Below are 23,945 nucleotides of genomic sequence, written 5' to 3' on the forward strand. Positions count from 1 at the left end.
AGGGTTGGGGTCAGTGGAATTCTTTTGGCTACATTTTGATAAGAAGATTGATTTTCCTTGTGGTATGTGCTAATGCACGGCACATTAATATTCAACGCTTTTCTTATCCAGTAGGGTGGTTGGCAGGTTTTCCTAATCCTCTCCCTTTTCCGATACAGGCCCTTCTGTTAAGAGGATTCAGCCTCGTGCCTCCACCCTGGCACAGGCCACAGGCGTTGGCAATGCAGCCTGGCACAGAGAGGGGTGAATGTAGCTCGCTCAGCTGGGTCTTTGAGTCCCCTGCTGTTCTTGGCATAGGGAGCTGTGAATGGCTGCAGTCTGCCAGTGATAAAGCCTGCAGTGGCTTGGGCTGCTGTCAGTGGCTCTGTGTGATTTGGATTTGATTCAGAATTCAGAACACTGCAGCAGCAGTACAGGGACAGAGAAGTGGAAAGTCTTTGTGAAGGGGAGGTGTATGTAGGTATTTACTCTGCCTGTCAGTCTGAGTACCCTAGTGAGTGTCTAATCTGTCTTTGTTCAATTACATTACATTCTTTTCTTTAAATTGAAGATTCAAGGCTCTTTTTATAAAATCACATGCTCCAGGAGTAAGCCAGAATGTTATGATGATGAGACCAGCTGTATGACCTCTGAACTGTTTCATTGTCACGTCAAGGTGTTTTTAAAGGCATTGTCATGGCAGTGAAACAGTTAAGTGGGTCACAGCACGACTGTAATCTCAGAGGGAACAGCTGCTCCCTGTTTAACCCTGAGTACGTTATTGACATTTCCCAAGTTTCAAACAAGGCTGTCTGTTTTCAGCAAGGATGCCAAAAATGCATTTCAAAATCTGAATGCAAGCTGACATTAATAAAATTAAGATTGCATTCAAAAATGAGACTTGCTGCTCATTTCAGTACATTTTAGTGTATTAATTTATAGAGAAGGCATATTTTGGATTTTGCGCAGTATGTGCAAGACAGTGGTCGCACAGTGAACTCATTCCTAAAATCTGTACTTAAAACCCACCTACCCCCTCCTGCTCCCAGTCTCTACTCTAACCACTAAGCTACTGCCTTACAATGAAATTAAAGTGGATTAGGATAGCTGGAACCAGTCTTGGAATTTGAGTGATGTGGGTAAAAGCCTTGTATCCCAGCTAGCCTTGGAACAAAGAGGAGTCTTGCTTACACACAGTAGCCCTTTGATATCAGAGAGCCCAAGGATGAGGGCTGACTTCTCAAATGATCTCTGGGAAGAACAGAGTGTCTTGCTGTGTGTACAAGTTAGCGCAGTTATCTTGGCTGTTCAGTATAGGAATCGTAGAGGAAGAATGCGTGTGTGTGGTGTTTTTTGTTTTGTTTCTTTCTAAACTATCATGACTCTGAAGTAAACTCTGTTCTGCAGGGTCTGCATAGCTTCCTTGCAGCCTGACCTTATAAAGCAAGCTGTTAGCAGACTGCTTAGTGAGGGAGCGGTGAGCAGCAAAGCACAGTGAAGGAAGGGAGGGAGGGCCAGCTTGAACTGCAAACTCTGGAATTTCATAAGCATCGTAGGACACAAGCAACAAGGAACAATCGCAGATCTGTTCTAGCTGTGTGGGCTACTGAACGGCCAGTAAACTCCCTCCTAATACATTTTTACTGTGCAACTGCCTTTCTTTTGTAGATAACTCCGGGAGCACACACCCGAGTACAGAGTGCCTAGAAGGGAGCGTAATTCCTCAGCAGTTTTCGGGACTTTTGCACGGAGCTTCCCCAGTCTTTGAGAACCGGGAGGATCCTTTCACTGGTGGGGGGGAGAGTGGCAGCAAAACCGCCGGACCCAGGACTGGAGCGTCTGCCGTGGAGGTCAAAGGCGGTTTAGAAGCAGCAGTAACTGGGGCAGCCATGCAGAGCTGTCCCTTGGACCCCAAACCCAGAGTGGTCTACAAGACCATCCTGCACACCAGCATCAACCAGCAGGAGACGGGGGGCGGGGCCTGTGGAAAGGGGGCGGGGCCTCTCCCCTGTGGACGGATCCGACCCCCCGGCGACCTCAAGCTGGCGCGCAGCCTCTCGAAATCGGACTCGGACCTGCTGGTGTCGCCCCCTAGCGAGGAGGACGGCTTGGGCAGCCGCAGTGAATCGATCTCCAATTGCAGCGGAGGGAAGAAGCGGCTGGAGAAATCGCCATCCTTCGCCTCGGAGTGGGACGAGGTAAGAACTCCTGTTCCTGTAGCCTGGTCAGTACTGGTCGGTCTCCCCAAGATGCTGCATGACTATACAGCAGGGGTGCTAATCAGTGCTTTAATGAGTGTACCTGTTATAGGCGCTTTATCAGCATTATAACTGGTCCTTCATATTATTAACATGCCAATATTTAAAATACAGCCCTACAGATAAATGGCTGCATCCTGGTATCTTTTCTGTAGGTCATATGGTCCTGTTTAGTTTCCAGCAAGCAAGCTACATTTTATCTGTGAAATTATAGTTTAAAAAAAAAAACAAGCAAAGAAACTGAACGTTTTCAAAGGAAGAAAAGGGGAAGCAGTAATAATGTTAGTAAAGATAATTAATAATTCTCGGTCGGCACCCGTCATACATGTGATCAGCATCACGTGTTACAAACGAACATGGAATAAACACGGGTCATGAAATCACATGAATTAACAGGGCTGAGTAAAAAATGGGTACCGCGATCACTAACCCTTTTGAAAAGGAGCTCAACCACGAGTTTCTAAATGGGTCAAATTTACTGTAAAAAAAAAAAAAAAAGCAGGAGGAAAAGCAGACAGGTGACCCGTGGTGGCACAGAAAGAATAAAATACTCTGAATGTATCTATTCAACATATTGCTGCTCCTAATGAAACCCTCAGGGTATGCGTCCTGCTTGCAGCAACATCACATTGTCTCTCTGTAATTAAGGCACGCAATGGAACAGATCTGGTAAACTGAATTGACGAGCTATGCTAAAGCCTTGATTACCAGCTCCCTAACACACCTAATAAACCAGACGTGGTTTGTAATTGAAGGAAACCGCCTCTGCGTTAATGCTTAACAAATTGCTGCCACTGGGAGGTGATTGATGAGAGAGACACCCGGACACACAGAGATGGAACCCTGCAAAGTTTATAGAACACAGCCGGCGTTCTTTCTGTGTGGTCCAGTGGTTAAAGAAAAGGGCTTGTAACCAGAAGGTCCCCGGTTCAAATCCCACCTCAGCCACTGACTCATTGTGTGACCCTGAGCAAGTCACTTAACCTCCTTGTGCTCCGTCTTTCGGGTGAGACGTAGTTGTAAGTGACTCTGCAGCTGATGCATAGTTCACACACCCTAGTCTCTGTAAGTCGCCTTGGATAAAGGCGTCTGCTAAATAAACAAATAATAATAATAATTTTTAAAATGGCCAACGACACCAGCTCGTTAACATCATGATAGCTACCGTTACGGCAAACGGCCCTGACGCTTAACTAGACTTTGGACACGGTGTCGAACCTGCCTTAGCTTTGTGAGAGATGCTTTTCTACACAGGAGAAGTGTTTCGAAGGCTTCAGCCAAGCAGAGCGCCACTTTCATGTGCGGTGTACCATCCCCCACAAAGAAACCCTTTTCATGACATCACCCTGCCATTCTGAGTTTCTGCAGTGCTTTGCTGTTGACTTCCCTTCCATACGATGACACAGACAGCATCGTAGCCACTTAGCGGTATTCTCCTATCCCTTTTCAATGGGCTAAAGGCTGCTTATGAACAGAAAAACAAAGTCGGGTTTGTGGCTTGTATATTAACAGTAAAACAATAGACAGTGTAATAGTCTTTCCAGTAAATGAAGTTAATTTATGGATGGTTATATATGGTTATGGGACAGGGAACGTCCTCATACGTAAACATTCTCCACCTTAGTGTTTTAGGGCAGGTGTCTGTATTGAGGAGGAAATCGTCTGCCATCCGTTTCCATTGTGTTCAGCTGTTTGGGGACTGGAGCGTGTCTGCGCTGCTTATAAATAACCTGCATAAACTCCGGCTTTATGCAAATGCTAGGTAGGATTATTTCAGTGCTTGCTCATTCCCTGACAGGTGGCTTCTGTAATAAGTTTTGTTCGCTGATAAAATATTTAATTAGCTCATAAATAACGAATGGTCTCTTTAGCGGAGTGGGTAATTTGATTGCTGGGTGGCTGTGCTTTAACTTGCGGCGATGCTTTCATCTTTATTAACTCGCATCGTCCCGCTGCAGTTATTCAGCATCTCTCTTTACCCCCCCCCATGAGAGACGACCAAGTGAGTGGATTTTTAATATGAAGCTGTGCTCACAACAGAATACACAGCTGCTCTTTTTATTAAGTTCAATGTATCGCTGTCACGTTTCGGATGTGATGCATTTTGATTGGACCAATTTACAAGAAAGACAACTGCATGATAGTCACGTCCTTTGCTGCTTAGGGTAAGCAGATGGACGAGACACCTAAAATAAATACAAAATATCATTTTGCTTTTTATTTCTGGCAGTTTGAGCCATTGCAGCAAGGGGGACCGTAAAAATTATAGATATGTAAAATTTATAGGAGACCTCAAACTAAAATACATATTTTAAGTAAAGCCTGAGAATGACACTGAAACCCTTAGGTGCTGGATTTCAGACCAGAACCACCACAACCAATCATAAAGGCATAGTTAACTATAAACAAAGACCTTGCTTTATGAACCTGAAGAAGCCATTGCAATGTCCTGCGTCCCATCATCTCTCTTATTACAACACTGTTCAGCACTGCTTAACTGTAACAGATCACCCCTTTTCATGCTAATACGATTCTCAACAATACAAATATCAACAACGGCATAGTCAATTATTCCTCCTGCCGTAGATAATGTCTTCTTGTCAGCGGTTTTAAATCTGCATTAGCCAGATGCTGCTGTGGTCTCTCTACTGGGTTGTGTAGAGGTGATCGGTTTGTGTCCTGGCTTTTTACATTGTTCTGCTAGTGAGCACGTTTTCTATAAGCATAACACTCAACGTACATCCCTCGCCATGGCTGCAAATTCAAAACTATACTGACAGACAGACGCCCCCGTGTGCCACTGTTGTTAATACTCTCAAGAATGGTGTTTTATCACAGTTGAATAAGTGGTTTTCCAAAAATATACGGTTTTAGTATAGAGACAGACAGCAGCAATCCTGCTGACCTCAACCTGTACATGAAAACAAACAGGCGTTCTTGTACGTGGCTGCAGTTTAATACGAGAGCGCTGTGCTGGTTTATCTTAACACTGCAGCATAGGATTGATGCTTGCAATTAAGGCAACACAAAAAAGGGACGTGTTTACCATTCGGGCAAGCAGCTGGCAGCTGGGTTTGAAATGATTGGCCAGATTAAAATAAATGGGTGGAGGGGAAGAATCAAGCTCAAGATAAATAAGAAACCATTGTATTGCAAAAAAAAAAAAATGTACCACGGCACTAGGACATTAAAATGTAAATTGTGAAGAGCTCTCAAGCAAAACGGTTTGAGATACAAGGAAATGCATGGGAAATCTGTCGGAATCCGAGGCTGGTTGCTGTATCAGGAGATGAAAATAGTGCATGTTAGGTTTGAGATGCATCTCTTTGATAAGGCTCTTCAGGAAGGTAATATTAACAGTCTTCTTTCACTGTCGTTCCATTGCATTTCCTGACAACCTTTGCTTTGGTTGGGAGCAGTGGGATTTGTCTCTTACGGCCAACAAAAAGGTACGATTTTAAATAATCTGAATACAATACCCCCTGTCAGTTCAGCTGTCTTCAATAGCTTTTTAACCTTGGTAAAACACAACCTGGTACCCTGTATTCAAGTTTCATTCGTCATTGTCAACAAGCATTCCTTCAAATGAAGGTATGAAAAGTGTTTGTGTTCACCAGAAGTATCAGACATGGTTTCTACATTGTATACCAAAAAGAAATCCTAAAAAATTGCAACAGAGCCATTCCGAATGATTCCCTCCATAGAGAAGGGAAATAAAACAATTCAAATGGTATTGTAAAGCTTTTGAAACTTTAAAGGAAGGCGTATTGGAATAGCAGTCCTGAGAAATCAAGCATTTTATTTTATAATAGAATTTACTGAAACAAATATGAAGCTGTGAGCTATGAGACCATTGGAAGAACACCACCAAGCCAGTATGATTCACATTGACGCCCAAGTAAAGCTTATTGAATCAGAATTGATTAACACTGCTGGGCTTCTTTATAAAGTGAACACCCACTGCCTACTTCTATTTAAAATTAGAACATTTTCACAATTACCAGCATCTGTACATTATTTAGAGGTTCTTGTCAAAGCTGTGCGTATCACAAGAACTGCTGGCTGCGAGGCCTCGTCCTTGTGTCCTTGGAAGGCATTTTACAATGAGCTTCTCGACCCCAGTGGTCTCCTCAAATGCAATGACTAGTTTGCTGCCCCGCTCAGTAGAGTTCTTGTTCCGTTGGTGTTTTCGTTGTCGCTGCCTGTGCAATTCAGCGGCCCTCTCCCTAGATTCCAATTGAAAGAGATGCTTGTTCTGTTTGAGAAAATGAGTCTGATTTTATAAAAGTTTGGAATGCATTAAAACAGTTTTATAAAAATACAAATAAATCGTTTTTCTTACTGTAATTCCCACATTGCGAGTTCAACGTTTTGCTTCAGCCAGATATACCCATTCCACTGAAGGAAGCGTCAGGCTGTCGAGAGCAAAATCGAGTTTTACTCCTATTAGAGATGATGCAGCTGTGCCTTCCTGTAGGGAATGCGTTTTTTTTTTTGCTGTAAATTATTTGCAATTTCATTATAAATATTAGCATCTGGTCTTGATCTAAACCTTTTAGAGTCGCTGGAGCTGCAGCCTCAGCTGTTGCTGTTGGGGTTTCATACAGAGGTCAGTAAATATTCATGAGTTTCCAGGAGGAAGCCCTCTACCAATGGGCAGGGGAATTGCACACAGATTTGACTATGATTAACGTTGCATGAGTTTAAATTTGCTGAGTTTGTCTTGTGTCCTGTGTAATAATTCAGGGAAGGGAGCACTTAGAACTGCAGTGTAAGCCTTCTGTTACACTTACAAACACAGTGAGACAGAGTGTAGCTGCTCAGGGGACCACATGTGAGGTGCTAATACTGTACCCTGATGTGTAGAATTATAAAAACTGCATTGCCCAGGTCACAGTGCAGCCCAGCATTGTCAAGGACTGCTGTACTGTATGGAAGCCCTTGGCCTCCATGCCTGCCTGCCCCGTGATTGTCAGTCAGTCTGTGTGTTGATGGATCCCAGGCTCGTGCTGGCCTGGGGGCCCCTCTGGTTCCAGTCTGGGTCTCTGAGAGCCACAGCCTGCTTTTCCTGTGTGACTGAGTCCGAGGCGACAGGATTAGAATTGCATGAGCCTCGCTCTTCCTTACTGATGAGCAGTGACTTACAATGACTGCTCATGACTTGCTAATGCTGCCTTTCAGTACTTCAGCCTTGACCAGATGGGACATGCTCCACTGAGTTTTGTTGCAGCCTCAGATTAATTCAAGAGAGAGGGGAGGGGGGGAGTGTCATTGTTCTTCTTCCAGCATTTTTTTTTTTGCATTTTAAACACAAATTATAATGTCCTGCAATCCTGTTTGTTTCAATACAATTCCACGATTGCCTGCTGCATTCTTTAGATTTTCCTGCTCTCTCAGACAGTGGCTTAAGTGTAGAAAAACGGGCCAGCTAGGGAATTTGAACACTGAGTTTAAGATTTAAATCTGCTCTGAATTCTAACACATACCTTAATTATGCTAACACAGAGACACACTCGCACTTAAAACATAACAGTAATGGATAATGGTCTTTTAACAGAACAATATCAATAGTGTGGCGTGTACACAGGCACAAAATGGCGGTCACGTTTAACCCCAGTGGTGGCGACATGGCTTTGGTTACTCAAACAATTTGAGAGCCTGTGTGTGTGGAAAAGATGAGTGTTTCACTGTAGAGAATATTCCTAAAACATCCGTCTCCGAGAAGGGAGTACGTGACAACTGAACGCCTCTGCTTCTGATTCAGAACTGCTCTGACGTCAAGGCTTTTAAACAGCTATTCTTAGTAAATCCAATGCAGTCTTCTCCCAATTACAAAAACAAGTAATTACCTGGCTAGGGATCGGCCGTGTCAGCACAGCACATTTTCTAGATGGGGAAAACTTTTGCAAAATCGCAAGACGTGCACCACAGAGCCTTGCATCAGTCTAAGAAATCAGCCCTTAAAGGAATGATATCCACTGTGGTGTTTAATGAATTATCATTTGTACTGCTTACTAGCACTAGCAGCATTATGAACATTATTTAGCACGCCTGCCCGCCCTCCTGCAGACCTCTGGAGCGCTAATGGTTTGTGATCCTGTGTGAGGTGTGAGCCTCTCTTACAAAGCAGCGCCAGGGGGTTCACAGGGAATGTAATCCCTGAAACCTCTCCCCTGTGGGCTTGCAGCTAAAGGCCAGTGTCTAATGATGCACTTGTGGCATGGAGCTGCATTAGGGTAGAGTGTTCATGACACTGCCCTCCTAAAAAAAAGCCTTTTTGCAAATCATTAGGCCATTATTAGACTTCGCCAGGCAGCAGTGTTTAATCACACATTATATGGAACTTGTAGGGAGGCTCTGTTCAGTCAATCAGCCAGTTATATTTTTGTTTTATTTTTTTCATGTTTGTCGTTACATGCCAGTAAACTTAAAGGAAATAAAAAGATGTCATATGGATAACGGGCTTTACAATAATAAACGGATGGGGTATTACATTGCAACTTCATGGTCCCGAGGTTTTCTTAAGGCTTTCCACAGTGTGGCTTCTCATATGGAAACAGAGGAGGGTAAGTGAAAGATTCCTTGTGTGTGACGGACCTGGCTGTTAAAACGCAGCCTGGTTGTGAAGGTCACAGTGCTACAGCATGTTATGTGTGGGACCATAAGGATGTCGTTGAGAAGACTGCAAAGGAAAGAAGGTGCAACTTAAGTACTGCTGAGTTACTATGCATACTGTGTCAGAAAAAAGAAACGCCCAAGAATTTTGGAAAGTAACCGAAAACAATAATTTCATACAGTATATAAAAAGCGAACGCCCCGAAAAAAAAAAAAAAAACGATTTACATTAAAATGAAATGGCTCAATACCAGATGAAACTGGCACCTCCCCAGCAATGATGAAGTCCCTTAGGTTTGCTTGGAAATTTAATTAAAACCCGTCCTTTTAATGACCTCTTTATTGAGACGCCCTGCCCACTAAAACACCACGTTTTAATGCCCTCTGTGGACAGCTTTCAGTGTTCAGCAGGTTATGTGCGTTTTTTACAGCGTTCTTTTTCAAAGACCCCGCTGCCACACACACACACACACACACATGCAGCCTCAGGCTTGTAAAAGCATCTCATTAACACTAACAATTAAACTCAACAATGTGATGAGCATGCTCCCAAGCTGAAGCCTTCAGTGAAGACCCATGCAATGCTTCAGCCCCTGTCTGTCTTCCCATTCAGCAACACTTCCAGAAACACACCTGACATTGCAGCGTTGTCTGTTTACTTCAACTTTGCCGTTCACTGCATGTTTTTTGTTTGTTTCCCTCGTTTGTTACACTTACTGCGTTGTCATCAGCTCTATTGTACGTACCTAATCATCATTTCCCAATGTCACAGTTTGTACCATTGTATGACCAAAGTGGATAATTATATTAAAAAGTCTATGGACTCATGAAAGGTGGTCTTCAGGAATTGGACCCATTTTGTATTTAAAATGTACGCTACAAATTAATTCATTAAGTATTTTTCTTCTAATTTAATAATGATGTGTTTTAAAACTTATTTTTCAAGTAAAATAAAAACGAAATCTGTTTTCTACAGTGCAGTAGGGTTGCCTTTGCGTCTTAATACCGGCGTCCACTATTGGACCTGCAGTGTAACCCAGCAGAGAATGAGAATGATTGTTATTGAATTTCTCCCAGCAGACGCGCCGGCCCCCGGCCCCAGGGCCCCGCAGAGCTAAGTCAGTTCACAGAGTAAGACCATTTCCCAAATTGTTTTGGTGTCCTGGGGCTCTTGGATGTGGGGGTGGTTTGGGGGGTGAAGGGAGAGGGGCTGCTGCTAACGTGTTTCTTCTTTTAGGGGGTCAGACGAGCCCGGATCTTTATTGGTGCAGCCAGCTGTCGCCAGTCACTGGATTCTGTGTTTTGTTGAACGGGCTGTGTTGAAGCTCCTTGCTTGTATGCTCTTGAGAAGTACGCTAAAGATATGTTCAGCAACCATGCTGAAGTGGTTCTGCTAGCTGTGCTGTTCCCATTACTCCCCAATACTTGCTGTCCGTAAACCAAAAATGAGAGGGGACCAACATGGCAAACTCTTTCAGCACTGAGTAACTTTACAGACCCTTCGGGTTAGGGCTGCTGTTTTGCAAGAGTTTTCTTTCTTGTATCTCAAGCGTTGTCTTTCCTGGACCTGTATGCAGATCTGCAGGGGGAGCTCAGTGCTCTGAAGTACTGTGCAATGGTAAAAGGGGGTGGAAGTGACAAAGTCACGTAAGCTAATGTATAGACAAAGGGATTAGAAAACGTTTAGACAGTGCCCTTTTAGATGACCTGAATGGCAAGTCCTTGTCCTTTTGAATACCGTCTCACAAAGCCATGCAGTCTGATTCAAAGGCAAAGAGGACTGTGTGTAAATCCCATCCCTGTTCACCTCACCACAGCCCCATGACTGGAATCCAGTGAGTTGGTGACGGTTTGTAGGTCTGTTCTTCTGCTGCTGCTGCTGCTTCCTGCGGTTTCTTTGTGAAGAGTCGCCCTGTGTGCATGCTGAAAGGGGGCTGGCCAGGGCGCAGTGGTCTGGGTTTGGTGCAGAATGCATTGCGTTGTTGTGCTTTGTTTTTTTTTTTCAGAGCTTGGGATTGCATGGGTTAACTGTGATTTGCGTTTTAAATATAAGATTTTGAGCATTCAAAAGTCTGAGAACTCTCTCTGGAGCTTTTCAAGCTCATCGAGAACACGATGAAACTGTAAGACAAGGATACAAACTGTTTTGGGAAGCGTCTCCAGGACCGAAAAGTTTGTCTGCTTGACACAGTCGATTTTAGGTTTCTGCTCGGTCTTAAACTGTGTCTCAAAATAAAATAAATAAGTGGCCAAAAGCACTGAATTTCAAGGTAAGATTTTACATTTCTTTGCTTTTAGACAGAGGGGGTGGGTGTTGGAACAAGCAACATTGAAAACAGACGCAACATCAAGACTAGCCCTGCTCTGGATCTCAAGGTTCATCCCAGTCCACGACTCTGTTCCAATCACATTCATTAAATGACCCCTGACCAGTTCACTAATTCAGGACTTGATTGTTCACTAATTTAGGGCCCACTCGAACCAATTCTATAAATCCGGATTGCTCTGAATACTTGGGAATAGCTATTTCTAATCCATCCGGTAATTCCTGGACCCCAGAGAGAGGGATTATCACAGTTCAATATTAATGATAACATTCTTGCCTTCTCACCCCGTTGTCTTTGTTTCAGATTGATAAGATTATGACGTTGATCGGCGCTGGGATCGACTTCTCCAGAGACCAGACGAGCGCAGCCTCAGGTAGGATTCTGCCGGCCGGGAAGGGTTAATAACCTCCTTGTGTCGCATGGGCCGTTTTCTGAGAAACACAGATGCTGTGAAATGTGCTGGGAGGTCAAGAAAGAGCAGCACTGTTACGATATTCATCCATCGTATTGATCGCGACACGGTCTGTTTCACTGGTGAAACAAAGGCTTTTTAACTAAAAGTGACACTGAAGAGGACTGGGGTGCAGCGTGACTTTCGTCACCCTTGTACATTTCTCCGTAGTGCGACACTCAACTTGCAGTCGCTATAACACTAGTTCTGTACAGCAACGACTTCAGCGTGATTTAAAAACCGTTCTGTCATTTCAATATCCTGCCGTTCCTAACGCATAAGGAATGGTTGTACAGGTGCATAGGAAGAAATGGCCTTGGAGCTCCTGCCGGTTAGGGAGGCAAATTCTAGTGTGTTCCACTTTTTCTGATTTAAAAAAAAAAAAAAAAAAATAGATTTAATTAACTAGGCAGCGGGTGTGCTGGACACAACAAATTCCTGGTAGAACATGCTGCAAGTCATCTTTTGCTTTATTGCGTTGTTTTTCAATGGATTTCTTTTTCCTAAAACAGCCCGCAGCCGAACATTGATCTAATTTCATCCTTGGCTGTCAACCTTGGTGTGCACAGAATCTCAGGGGGGATGACTGCCCCACATTAACACAATACAGACACAATGTACTTCAGTGTAATAATAATAATGATACGCTATGATAACTACTGTAGGACTATAATAAGGATACATTCAAATTACTACTGTATAGCTAGAATAATGATAATAACAGTAGTGCAAATGATAATTGTGAGTGTAATGAAGATAATGATGATGGTACTATTGCTGATGATTGTAATGATAAAGCATAATCGTAATTCATGATGATGATGATGATGATGATGATGATGATGATGATGATGATGATGATGATGATAGTAATACAGTGAACTGTTGTCTTTAAACAGTTTCATTTATTTTTTGTACCCCGCATCAGATAGGTTCGTCCAGTAAATGGTTTCTCTTTTCAAAAAAAGCAATTTCTGCCAAACAGTGTCTTTAAAAAAAACCCCAAATGGCCTCTAGATTTTAGATTTTAGATTTTAGCTGAGGAGGACGGAGCCCACGGCTGAATTGTAACTCTTACAACCCCATCTCTCTCTCCCCTGCGCATCAGGTAATCGCCTACAGCCTCCCCTAATCCTGCTGTTTTCAGATGTCTGTGAGTGACGTGGCTTCTCTCTCTCTCTCTCTCTCTCTCTCTCTCTCTCTCTCTCTCTCTCTCTCTCTCTCTCTCCTCACTTCAGAAGATCTCGTTACCTCTTAAGTCAGCTGAGTGCAGTGCAGGGATTTCAGATATCTACAAGTTCTCTCTCGGCTATTGAACAGAACAACCGTTTATTGCATGACTTGGCATTCAGGGCTTTCCGTTTTGCTGTTTTTAAACTTTTACAGCGTTAATAAATCTTTAACGCACTGAAAATGAAACCGCATGAAAAGCAAAAATCATTTACTTCTCACATGAAAATGAATTGGGGAGACGACAGTAAATCTGTGGCGAGATTTACTGTCTGTGTTAAAACTAATAAGTAATTTGCCCAGCAAAATATTGCAGTATGATTGAAATCAAAGCACAGCCTACGTGCAAAAGTAGCACTTGTCACCTTTAAATAAAAACCCAGTGGTCTGTCCTATATCTCCTTGCAGCTCAAGTCTTGAATAAGCAGCTCCTGTAATTTGGAAATTCTTTTGAGATTTTAGGACCAGGCTCCTTGACCCACTTTCAGAGGCTCTGAATGTGACCCATCTTTCAGTGATCTACTTCCAGTGTAACTCAATTATTAAGAGCTGATTTCCTTTGTGATCAAGCCGTCCCACTTGCATTGCTATAATTGACTGGGTTGGTATATTTTTTTTAAATGGGTCAGTGTAGAAAGTACAGGGGGGTTATGAAGTCACTCGGCCAAGTGCTGCTGTGGGGAAAAATGGATTCTAGAATGAAAGCATGTGTAAAGAGTTGCTGTCTGCTGTTTCTTTGTTCCAAAGAGGGCAAAGTACCCCAGTAATGTGTCAAGTTTTTTTCAGTAATAGTCAATAGTGAAAAAAAAAAAAATCAATAAGGACCCAGGGATTTGAAATAGACTGACCTTGTGGGAGATAATAATTACAAACCCATTGAAATACATTCACACCAAACATACCAGGAACCTTGGCTTCTGTCCCGGGTTCCAGTTCATTTGCCTTGTTTATCTGGTACTGACCCCTTCCCCCTGAGAGAAGGCGAGCGAATGAAAGGGAAGGGGGAGTCGCTGGCAGAGGGGTTAGGATAGCAACGCATCATCTCCAGTGCGTTTGCACGGTCTCGCTCGCATGCAGTTCACAGAAATCCAGCGCCTTCACGTTCTCCGCTCATCTTCTTAGGGGTGCACCTGCCTCTTTGTGTTCTATCAATTGTTGCAGATGTCTTTTATTTTATTTTTTTAGACCAAGTTGCTTTGATGTTTTGATCCACAGTCTCCAGCTGGTCAACTGTAGCAGTTCTTCCATAGTAATTTCACTGGCCTGTCGGCCAGACTGCCTTCAGAGCAAATCATAGGTCTGTCGTCCTGAAAATCTGATCGCTACGTGCTTCTGTGTGAATTAGAGTCCCTGTTAAAGCAGAGGTGGAAAAAAACAAGAAAAAAACAGCACGATTGGGAAGGAGATTGATTTGTACAGAATTGCACTGGGATGGGACGGTCACATGGGGAAGCTATGAGCTGAGGCAGCGATAGAAAGACGTGAGATCATGACGGGGGGATGGGGGTCTTTCTAATAGGGTTTTAATAAAGAGCATTGCGACCATTGATGGCTGAATAATGTCATGTTTAAATCCCAATTAAATCCTGCTGTTTGTGTGCGTAGATGTGTCCTTCATGACCACAAAAGCCAGGAGAACTTCGTATGCACAGGCCAGTACATTTAACATTGCACATTGCACCACTGCTTTATGCTTAATGCTTGAACCACACACTTGTGCATTTACCTAAAATCAGTGCATTTTATATAAAAAAAAAAAAACCTTTTTCTGCTCAGCTTAATTCTGGATTGAGTTTGAGTTTTAGGTCCAGTGCATATTGATAATGCTAGCAGGTCTTGGGGTAGTGATATTGTAGCTTGACAGATAAGGTAAGGCAGGGATCCCCTTGTGTGCTGTTAAATATTGAGGGATCCTTCTACCCCCAAGGTGTATTCATGCCCCCCCCCTCCTCCATTGATCTATTGTGCCATCCTAAGTGAAAGATCTTTCTGTGGTGGCCCTGCCTCCAGCCTGCTCTGTTATTCAAGTCAGTGCTGAGGAAAGAGAGAGAGGAGGGGTGTGGGGGGGGAGGAGGGACAGAGAGGTCTGCACACCAAGCACACAGAGCGTGGAGATTCGGCAAGCTCCTTCAGACAAACAGTAGCAGCTCTGCAGTGTCTGGGTGTGAGAGAGAGAGAGAGAGAGTGAGAAGGGACAGAACTGACCATTGAGGGGACCACAAGCATGGATGCGTTTCAGGGTAGGATATCTACTTTTCTGGGTGCGATGAAATGAGGATTGGACGCTGATTATTTCAAAGGTACCACCAGAGCTGGGATCGCACAAAACACTTGTCTGAAGAGAGCAGCTTTTAAACCTTTTTTTTAATTGACTTGAAGGAATAGAAGAGGTGGGTTGCTTGTTATGGGCTAGTAAATGTGTACCTTGAAGAATAACATTGTTTAAGAATCGGTTAACAGGTCAAAACCTGTGACTTTCTGGTACCAAAAGGATTTAAAAGACCTGTGTTGAAAATATTGAATTGACATCCTGGATTTGTCTTGATTGCTTTTTAAACAGAAAGGATTCATGGAAAATTTACCATAGTCAGATTTTTTTTTTTTTTTTGCAGAGTTCCTTTCATGAGAGTTTTCTATAGAAATCTACTTGGCTGGTAATTTTGAAAGAAAGGAAGAACTAATGCCTCAGACACTGAAAATTGATTCTTCATAGAGGATCCCTTTTTTGGCAATTTTGAGAAAAAAAAAACACGAACCTCTAGAATCGAGTGACTTATTCTTGGCATGGCTAAGAAATCTGTTATTGTTTTTAGGATTAGGGAAGTCATTTGGCGTGGGCTTACCACAGTAGGGGTTCAACCGAGCAGAGAAACAAAACTAGGAACACAAAGAGTTAAAATGTTTTGAATTGAGACCCAGTGCTCACGTTCAGTACATACAGGAGTACCTTGTACTCCCTGAAAACAATCAATCTCCTTAAACAGTGATAGCTATTCTGTGGAGCTTCTATGGAGATGATGCTTCAGACAACATTGTAAAAGAAAGCATGCATTGGGTCTGTCACAGATTTTAAGCCTCCAGTGATAGACTGTGAGCTGGTATTTTTTTTCCCCCACTGTGAGTTTTTTCTGGTTCATGCTTATTCAACTTGCCGATCAGAAACTCTAAATAGGAAATCTACACAAACTGTCGCTGCGTTCTGCTTGAGAGACACGTCAGAACTCAGAGAGAGAGGGCTCGACTGTTCAGACATCGTTATCTTAACTAGCTCGCTCTCATGCCGAGATGTGCAACGGCTGAAAGCCAGCCACAGTCTTCAATAAGATAACTCCTCAAACAAAAGGTTAAAAGAGACCTCGTCCTTTCCAGAGGCAGCCCTCCAAACCCTGATGCGAAAAACAGAACTTGTGTCTTAAAGAACTTATACTTCGAGGAACCCTCTGGATGTAAAAATAAAAGCAAGCCTGAAGAGCAGTTGAAAAAATATAGATCAATATTGGTATCTGAACTGCAGCATCCTGGAATATTTGGCGTAAGACCCTTTAGGAATATCGGTTTATCTTTTAGAGTGATTCATTGATTTGTGTTTTTATAAGAAGATCATGTAAAAACCCCTAAGGTTACCTTTTGAATTCAAATGGAAATGAACACCTGCTGTTTCGTTATTAATTCCTCTCCGGTAAACATGAGTGTAACTTTCTGTCCGGCCGCGTTTCTTCAAACCCACACCTGTATGACTGCAATTCCCGTGCTCTGCTGCCCTGGGGCGCTCACACTCTCCACCTCTGAGGGTTTGTAGATACCGCCCCACCACCCCCAGTCCAGTCCAGTCCAGTCCAGTGCTCTGCTCCCCTGTCTGCGGGAGCCCAGCAGCCTGTACACTGTCTCCACTGCCGGCCTGGTGTTTCTGTGCGCGGCTCAGCTGGCCGAGAATGATGTGGCAATGCCACATGTCGTCCTCCGAGTGCCGCTGCTACCGCCTCAAAGGCTTCTCTCTGCTCAAGCGCTTCCCTCTCTCGGCAGGCAGCGGAGGAGGAGGAGGGGGGAGCTCCCGCGCCCTGGAGCAGCCTGTCGGAGACTGGCTGGAGCACGTCGGCCTGCCCCAGTACGAGAGCAAGCTCCTTCTGAACGGCTTCGATGACCTGCACTTCATGGTGAGTACCTGAGCACTCTCTCTCTCTCTCTCTCTCTCTCTCTCTCTCTCTCTCTCTCTCTCTAGGAGTATGTAGCTTTGAGTTGTAACTCTTTTTTTTTTTGCCCTGTTTTATGGTGTTAGAAGTCATTCAGAGTGGGTCTGGCTTCTGTTGCTCCATCAGTCGTGGTTTTTCTTCTCTAAACATGCTTTTTACCAGGTTTTGAGCTTGTCTGGAGAGCCCTGAAAGCCAGGCACTGAACAGACGTCCGCATTCCATTGAAATCATGTGACAATGTGATTAAAATGTGATGTTGCAACACTACCAGCCCAGCTCCTCTGTGTGTGTGTGTATGTGTGCATTGTTTTATAACTTGCTGTCTTGTTTTACCATCTGAAAATGTTCACTCTTTAAGAACCATCTATCTATTCCAGTAAGCCTTTTTTCATTCCTTTTTAGTAGTCGTAACTTTCAGACAGTCCCTAGACTGGTTATTTTAAGCAGGTTTGATCCCGTTTATAATGTAAAATGTGCAGTAATAGATATTTGAGACTGGAAAGACACCTGCTATTATGTCTCTGAAAACAAGCCGGAAGTATTGCATGAATCATAGCTGATACCCCTCGTTGCTTTTCTCAAGGATATTTACAGGCTCTGTAACCTTGCTCTACTCTCGCTTCTCTGCTTGCTACCCAGAAATCCGTGTAACCTTTTGTCTAATGAAAACGTGCCCGTGCACTTATTAAAAAAGCAAGCAGAAATGTAACAATCTGTACAGCGGTAGCAGGCATGTTTCGACCTGTCTCGTCTACATTAGAGGCAGATTATCACCTCCATGGAGGTACCAGTAAATCTTCAAACTGCTTTAGCTGCGATCTCTCGTGGATCAGCCGATCCCCTGCGATGAGGATTGTGTTGCAGTCCGACGGAGCTAAGAGAGGGAGGGACTCCATCATTGTAAAAATCCGTCAGGTCAGCAGTTTTAAAGACAGCCGGCAGGGTGTTTTGATTGGCTTGGTATAAACTGACTGGGAGATGGGGATTGCCTTCCAGTAGTGTGTCAAAGAAACAAGTATCATTGATGCTGTGTTTTGCTCGGATTACATGCATTACAAACCAGCCTGTTGCCTCTCTGCCCTCCCCTTGGCTGTAAACAATGCATTTGAAGATCACATAGCAAAGGGGGTGTTTGTGCCACACGCTCTCTCCTGCTTTGGTCAGCAGTAAGCCTGATCTCATTTTATATCTGCTGTGCAGATCCCAGCCCCCTTAGGGTAGTGTTTTCTGCTAAATCACCAGCACTGTGCTTCTGTGCACTCGGAGTAATGAGGATTGATAGCACAGCGTGCCTGGCTGGTGTTTTTTTTTTTTTTTTGCAGCTGGCTTAAAAAAACAGTAAACCTCATAATGATATGTGCATCTATTTTGTTTTGATTCTTAGTCTAAAATATATAGAAAAACCATCACATGCATGCAGTGAGTACTGGACTGATGATGCTCCTGTATTGTAATTAGCACAGCAGTCTCGGAGAATGCCTGCGAGTGGTCTTTGTGAACTGGAAAATAGCACATATTTAAAATGTAGAAAGGTTGAAGGTTAAAAAAAAATAGCGCTAGTAAGTGTGGTTCCCTGGTATTCAGACGTTACCGAAAGAATATTAAACAGTGCACCGGGTTTAAATCTGGGGATTTTTGTGTTATGATTATTATTATCCCTGCTGCCCTGCGGTGTATGCTCTGTATATAATACGTGAGCACACAGCGTCCGAGTAGCTGTATGTGTGAGAGTGCAAGATAAGATTAATATCTAACAGGCTGACAGCAGTGTCCTCTGTCTTAACTGCCCAAATAAAAAGCTTTCCCTGAGGACTCTGAACTGATTGATAATCCATCAAGTGGAGACGAAGCTGCATGCGGTGTGATTCTGTAGCATAACCAAATAAAGCAGATGTGTGTGCGTGCTGCAGATCTCATAGTCGCTGGGGAAACAGGGATAAGTCATTAAAGGCATCTGAGCAGCCAGCACTGATCCATGTCTCTTGGTAAAGATCCTTCCCATTGTATCCTGCGTACAGGAGTTAGAAACGGCTTCAATTACCGATGTTCTCTTTTTCAATATTGATTTGTGTAAGATGCCTTTCTTTTAAGATCCAAGCGGCTTAAAAATTCAGAAAACAAGGTGTCGTTTACATATCTATCAACGATTGAAGAAGCGGGGCCCGTCATCTAGCAGGAAACTATCCAGCAAAGAAAGGACAGGGGACTCTATATTAGATACGGACTAGCATTGATAAAGAAGGCTTTCTAAAAATCCAAGTTAGGGAGGGGAAGCAGTTGAAATGTAGTAATAGTCTAGTTCTCCTTGTGTGGGCCTGATCTGTGCAGCTCAGCCTCCATGCTGTTCTGAATCAATAACGTTTCGACAGGCTTCAAGCGTACAGAACATGCACTGGTGTTGGAAGAAGCAAGACTCTTGTTAAAATAAATTAGATGCACAGTATTGACTCCTGGCACTGCAAGGATCTGAACAGCTCAGCAGAACGTTGTGTGTGTGTGGAATGCAAAGACTTAAAAACATCTCAGACCGGGGAGGGAATTCAAAAGTTTGTAACTTGTATTAGTAATGATTTTAATGCATGACTACTGTGCAATGTTAATACAAAGTCCATACCTGAGGAATGAAGGAAACAAGAGATGGGTTTAGCTGGTGTAATTCAGTAAGCCATGAAAGGTCTTGTACCTATGGCTTAAAATTGAGGTGGACAGAAGGCATGACAGGTTTGGAGTGGAAAGCACTGAGCAGAGATTTATCCAGTACGTTGCACCTAAAACAAAAAGAAACATCCAGAACATTGCTTTATCTTCCTGCCTCAGAGTCTTGCACAGATTGTATTATAGTCATTTTAAAATTCAAGGATCTGCATTCAATTTCCCGGAGATGTCGCAACTGAGCAGCAACATCTTGGTCCCCAGTGGGGTCCTCTTTCAGTCCGTTTTTAGATCACTGAGTCAAATGCTATAGCTTTACAAGTATTCCCCTATCTGTACTAAGTGTGAAATGTTACATATCCTTCTCTAATTGCAGCCTTTCAGCTCAAATGAATTTTCAGCTATACACAGTGAATAACATTTGATTCCATGCGATTGGTGCAGAAGAACACTTTCAGCACTGTTTCAGATGAGGGTCGGGCATGTGTAGTAAGTGAAATACTTAACTGCTTTGGGATCTGGACCTGGATGGCGGTTTAATCAAACCGTTCGTGCTCCAGCCAGCTCTTTTAATTACTCAATTGAACACCTATACAGCTCTGACCAAAAGCTTTGCATCACCCTACTGAATGAACAAACGTTGCTTCATAAAGTCGACTGAAACCTGCTGAATTAATGTTACGTTAACATATTGAATTGCATACTGCTTTGTAGTTTTTCCCATATACTTAACGGAAAACTGACACAAATTGAAAAATGTGACATTTCAAAATCTAACGTGAAATACTGTGCTACTGTTCTGGCTTCCGGTAGATCTTTGCGGTGTCATTTTGTAGTTTCTTTGATTGCATGATGTTAAATAAAAGATCAAAATGATGTGCATGTAGTTGTTGTTTTTTAAATTGTCTCTCAATCCTGCAATTCTAGGTGATGCAAAACATTTGGCCACAGCTGTAGGTTCCATTAAATTGTTAAAAACCTGATTGAAACTGTTCAGTTCTATAATCAAATACCTGGGGTGAGCAAGGTTATAACCTGGAGTGGATTTAAAGAGCCAGAAATGTCAACTACTGGTTTAGGTAAATAAAACTAGGGCCCTCTCGTCTGGTACCACAGAGCCTGATTATCTGTGGACTATCTTAGGTAGGTAACATTAAGAAGCCCAGAATTGGATCGAATCCATTTTGTGAAACCAACCGTCTGTGTGCCAAGATTGTAAAAAAAGTACCCTATTCACATACCTAAGTAATGCACGTCATTGACATGTTAAAGTGATTGATTGTGTGTGGCATTTGCTTGGTTGAGATCTGCAGTAGTGCTCAGGGCTTGACCGGCATTTCCTCGCAGCGAACAAGTTAAGAGAGTTAACGTTTCAATTATACTAAACGACGACATTGAAAGAAAAAAAAAAAAACACCTTTGAGCCTGAAGCCTTGTCAAATGGAGATGGATTTGAACATGATTCAATTTCACACCTGATGAAGAGACGTCTGTACTGGAGCTGTGAGTTCGTTTTTCTTTTTTTCAGTAAATGTGTCTCCTGTCAGCCCTATGAAATGCAGCGTTCGTTCTTATTACACTCAAGTTGTTTGACTGGCGTGCCGATTTGTCTTCACAGTTTTGCGAGGAGCTTGGAGTTCAAGCCAGAAGTTTAAAAATCTGCAGAGGGTTTCTCTTTAAGGGCCCTCGAGCGGACAGGCAGCCTGGCACCTTTCCAATGGGTTTAAGGCAAAGGAGCCTGCTTTGTTTCAGTCGAAGAAGCTTGTGAGATGTGTCAAGCTCTCTGCATTCTGATGAGTGATGGGTGTAGCGAGTGTGCTGGGGGAGTCTAGTACTTTTGCTGGCAGAATGATTCGTTTTGAACTTCTTGTTCTATACCAGAAGGGAAAAAATGCAATCGCAAAGGACATGCCTTTTATCTCATATATTGCATATCCACAGCAAGGGGGGAGGCAGTAATGGAAGAGTCTGTTTGTTCTTGCTGTATGTCCTGTACAGTATGCAGACCACACAAGCCACGCGCAAATTGACATTAAAACCTGCATATGTACAACCCACAAAGTAAAACGCCTATGTAAGATAATGTAAAAAACTGAAGTTTGTCATTATTAACATACCATTGCATGTCCACTCCATTCATTGAGTGTCATTTTTACATGCATCCAGAAAACTTGTTAACGCTATTACTTTCCTAGTCTTCTCCCTGTGCAAATGTAAATATTTGATCTGCTGGAAAAACATCCTTGCAATAGAATCCCAGCACAGTGCATTGGGAGCGTGCCGCCCACATGGGCTTCTAGGAATGCATTACCAGGAGTCCCTGGACACTAACCTCATAGTACCGAGGAATTACTTAACACTCACTTTACTGCTCCATATCAGATACTAAAACTAAAGGCGTTTCTCTTTTTAAAAGCACCGAGGTAAAGTTTGGTTTTGCTGTTTAACGTCCCTGAGATATAAGGACGTCTGCTGTTTTTCCAAGTTCAGTCTGGTTAAGTTGAAAGGTGAAGAAGTTCAGGAAGTCTTGAAAGCAGATTGGCTACAAGCGTGCTCGTCTTACTGTTTATGAAACGCCACATTTCATGAGAGTTTGTAGTAACCGGAAATGTTCTGAGAAATCCAGGAAAACGTCTTCCTAGGAGGAGCTGTTCAGCTTGTACCATGCTTTGCCTTCATCCATCAATTCAAGTTCGTTGAACTTGGAAACCCCAGTGTAGAGCTGACTTAGACTACAGTAAGTGTGTTTTGTTTGTGTCTGTATGTGTGTTTTGTGTGTGTCTGTACGTGTGTGTGTGTGTGTGTGTGTGTGTGTGTGTGCGCGTGCTCTGGCAGGTCTCTCTTGTTAATATTCTGCAGGTCACTGCAGGGTAACATTATTAACTGTATTAATGACACTGTGTTAGTGAGCACTGCCAGGGAAGCTGTGGATATCCTCGGATCTGCCCAGCTTGTTAGTGTCTGTCCCAGCTTCTTCATAAAGTGTGGTCATACCCTTCATAAACCAGCGATTATCGCTTTGATGGGAGCTGCACACAGGGCTCCAATTAGTGTTGCTGCCGTTGTCACTGTCATCAGGTTATTCCCGACCGCCGGAGCCAGTGAGAGCCTGCCAACTCCGGTAGACGAGCCCGTGCCAGGGAGGCTGTCATTCGACCGCTCCTGTGACACGCAGTGCCCCTTTATATGCTCCTCCAGCAGGGATAGATGGCAGGTCTGTTGTGTTGGCACAAGCGGAATGCATTTATTTCTGCACAAACTGTTTGCGTTGCACATCGTGTTCTTTCAAAGTCGTAATAATCACGTACAGTAACACGTCCGTGAGAAATGTATTAATGTTAAAAACAGCTGGAGGATTTTATATGGTTCGGGTGGCATTTAAGGTATGGCTTTTCATTTAACCCGTGTTGGCAAACTATAGTGCTGTATATTTCAACAAAAACAAGATTCCTTAATTTCTAAAGTAATGTTAATTTATAGTTGTAAGCTCACGGTTAGGCATTGTTATTCCGCAGCTGTTCTTAGGATTTTTTTAATGTTATTTTGGTGCCCATGTAAAGAAAGGCTAGACCCCAGAACTCAATGTAATAGTCAGGATCCATCCAAGTACCTGGGATGAAGGAACCAGTTTTAATTCAATACGCCAGCACCGACCTTTCAAGATTTTACAAAGACTTCAGTTCAGGGGCCACCCTGGTGTCTGGTTTTTTGGAGATGTCTAAAATGACAGAGGATGTTTCCCAGAAGAGAAAGGTGACCTTCAAGAGAGCTTTGTCAGCCGGGGGCAGAGTAATAGGGCATTCTGTGCCTCTGTGTCCTTTTAAAAGATTTTCTGTCAGCACCACGAACGATACACTCTGCACCTTTATTAAGAATGGAGATTTCTTTCAGAAACGTCAGCTAAAAATGCAACAAACCACCTGTTCTGTGTGTTAAAAAGGCAACGGACGACCCAGGAATACAGGTGCTGCACCAGACAAAGGAACTGCTGGTGACTGCCCCCTGTGATGCTTTAATAGGAATTACGAGCTGAAAGGGCATTTTCATTAACCCATTCTCCTTGCTTCAAGAGACAGTTTAAAGATCTGCTTTATTTAGGACCAGCTCCCTTGTCACAGTGGTCGTAGTGGGGAGGGGGTTCCACTGTTTTTGGTTAAGGGAGTTTTGCGCACAACTCAAACCCCAGCAGTGACCCCCCGAATGTAACTCTCTGCTGTGTAATCAGCCTGTCCAGTTTATATTG

At 43.3% G+C, this 23,945-nt stretch overlaps 1 protein-coding gene across 9 annotated transcripts in view; it reads left to right on the plus strand.

Annotated features, from left to right (window-relative positions):
* LOC117397877 (ankyrin repeat and SAM domain-containing protein 1A-like) overlaps positions 1 to 23,945 on the plus strand; it is a 60,911-nt gene that overhangs the window by 23,736 nt on the left and 13,230 nt on the right. For 5 of the 9 annotated variants that reach the window (XM_059005041.1, XM_059005043.1, XM_059005046.1 and 2 more), the window contains 4 exons: positions 1,648 to 2,177; positions 9,930 to 9,983; positions 11,483 to 11,552; positions 16,884 to 17,014. In XM_059005041.1, the coding sequence (XP_058861024.1) occupies positions 1,648 to 2,177; positions 9,930 to 9,983; positions 11,483 to 11,552; positions 16,884 to 17,014 (785 nt within the window). The other 4 variants (XM_059005042.1, XM_059005044.1, XM_059005048.1 and 1 more) reach the window with 4 other exon arrangements.

Source organism: Acipenser ruthenus, chromosome 30, assembly GCF_902713425.1.
Source record: "Acipenser ruthenus chromosome 30, fAciRut3.2 maternal haplotype, whole genome shotgun sequence".
NCBI lineage: Eukaryota > Metazoa > Chordata > Actinopteri > Acipenseriformes > Acipenseridae > Acipenser > Acipenser ruthenus.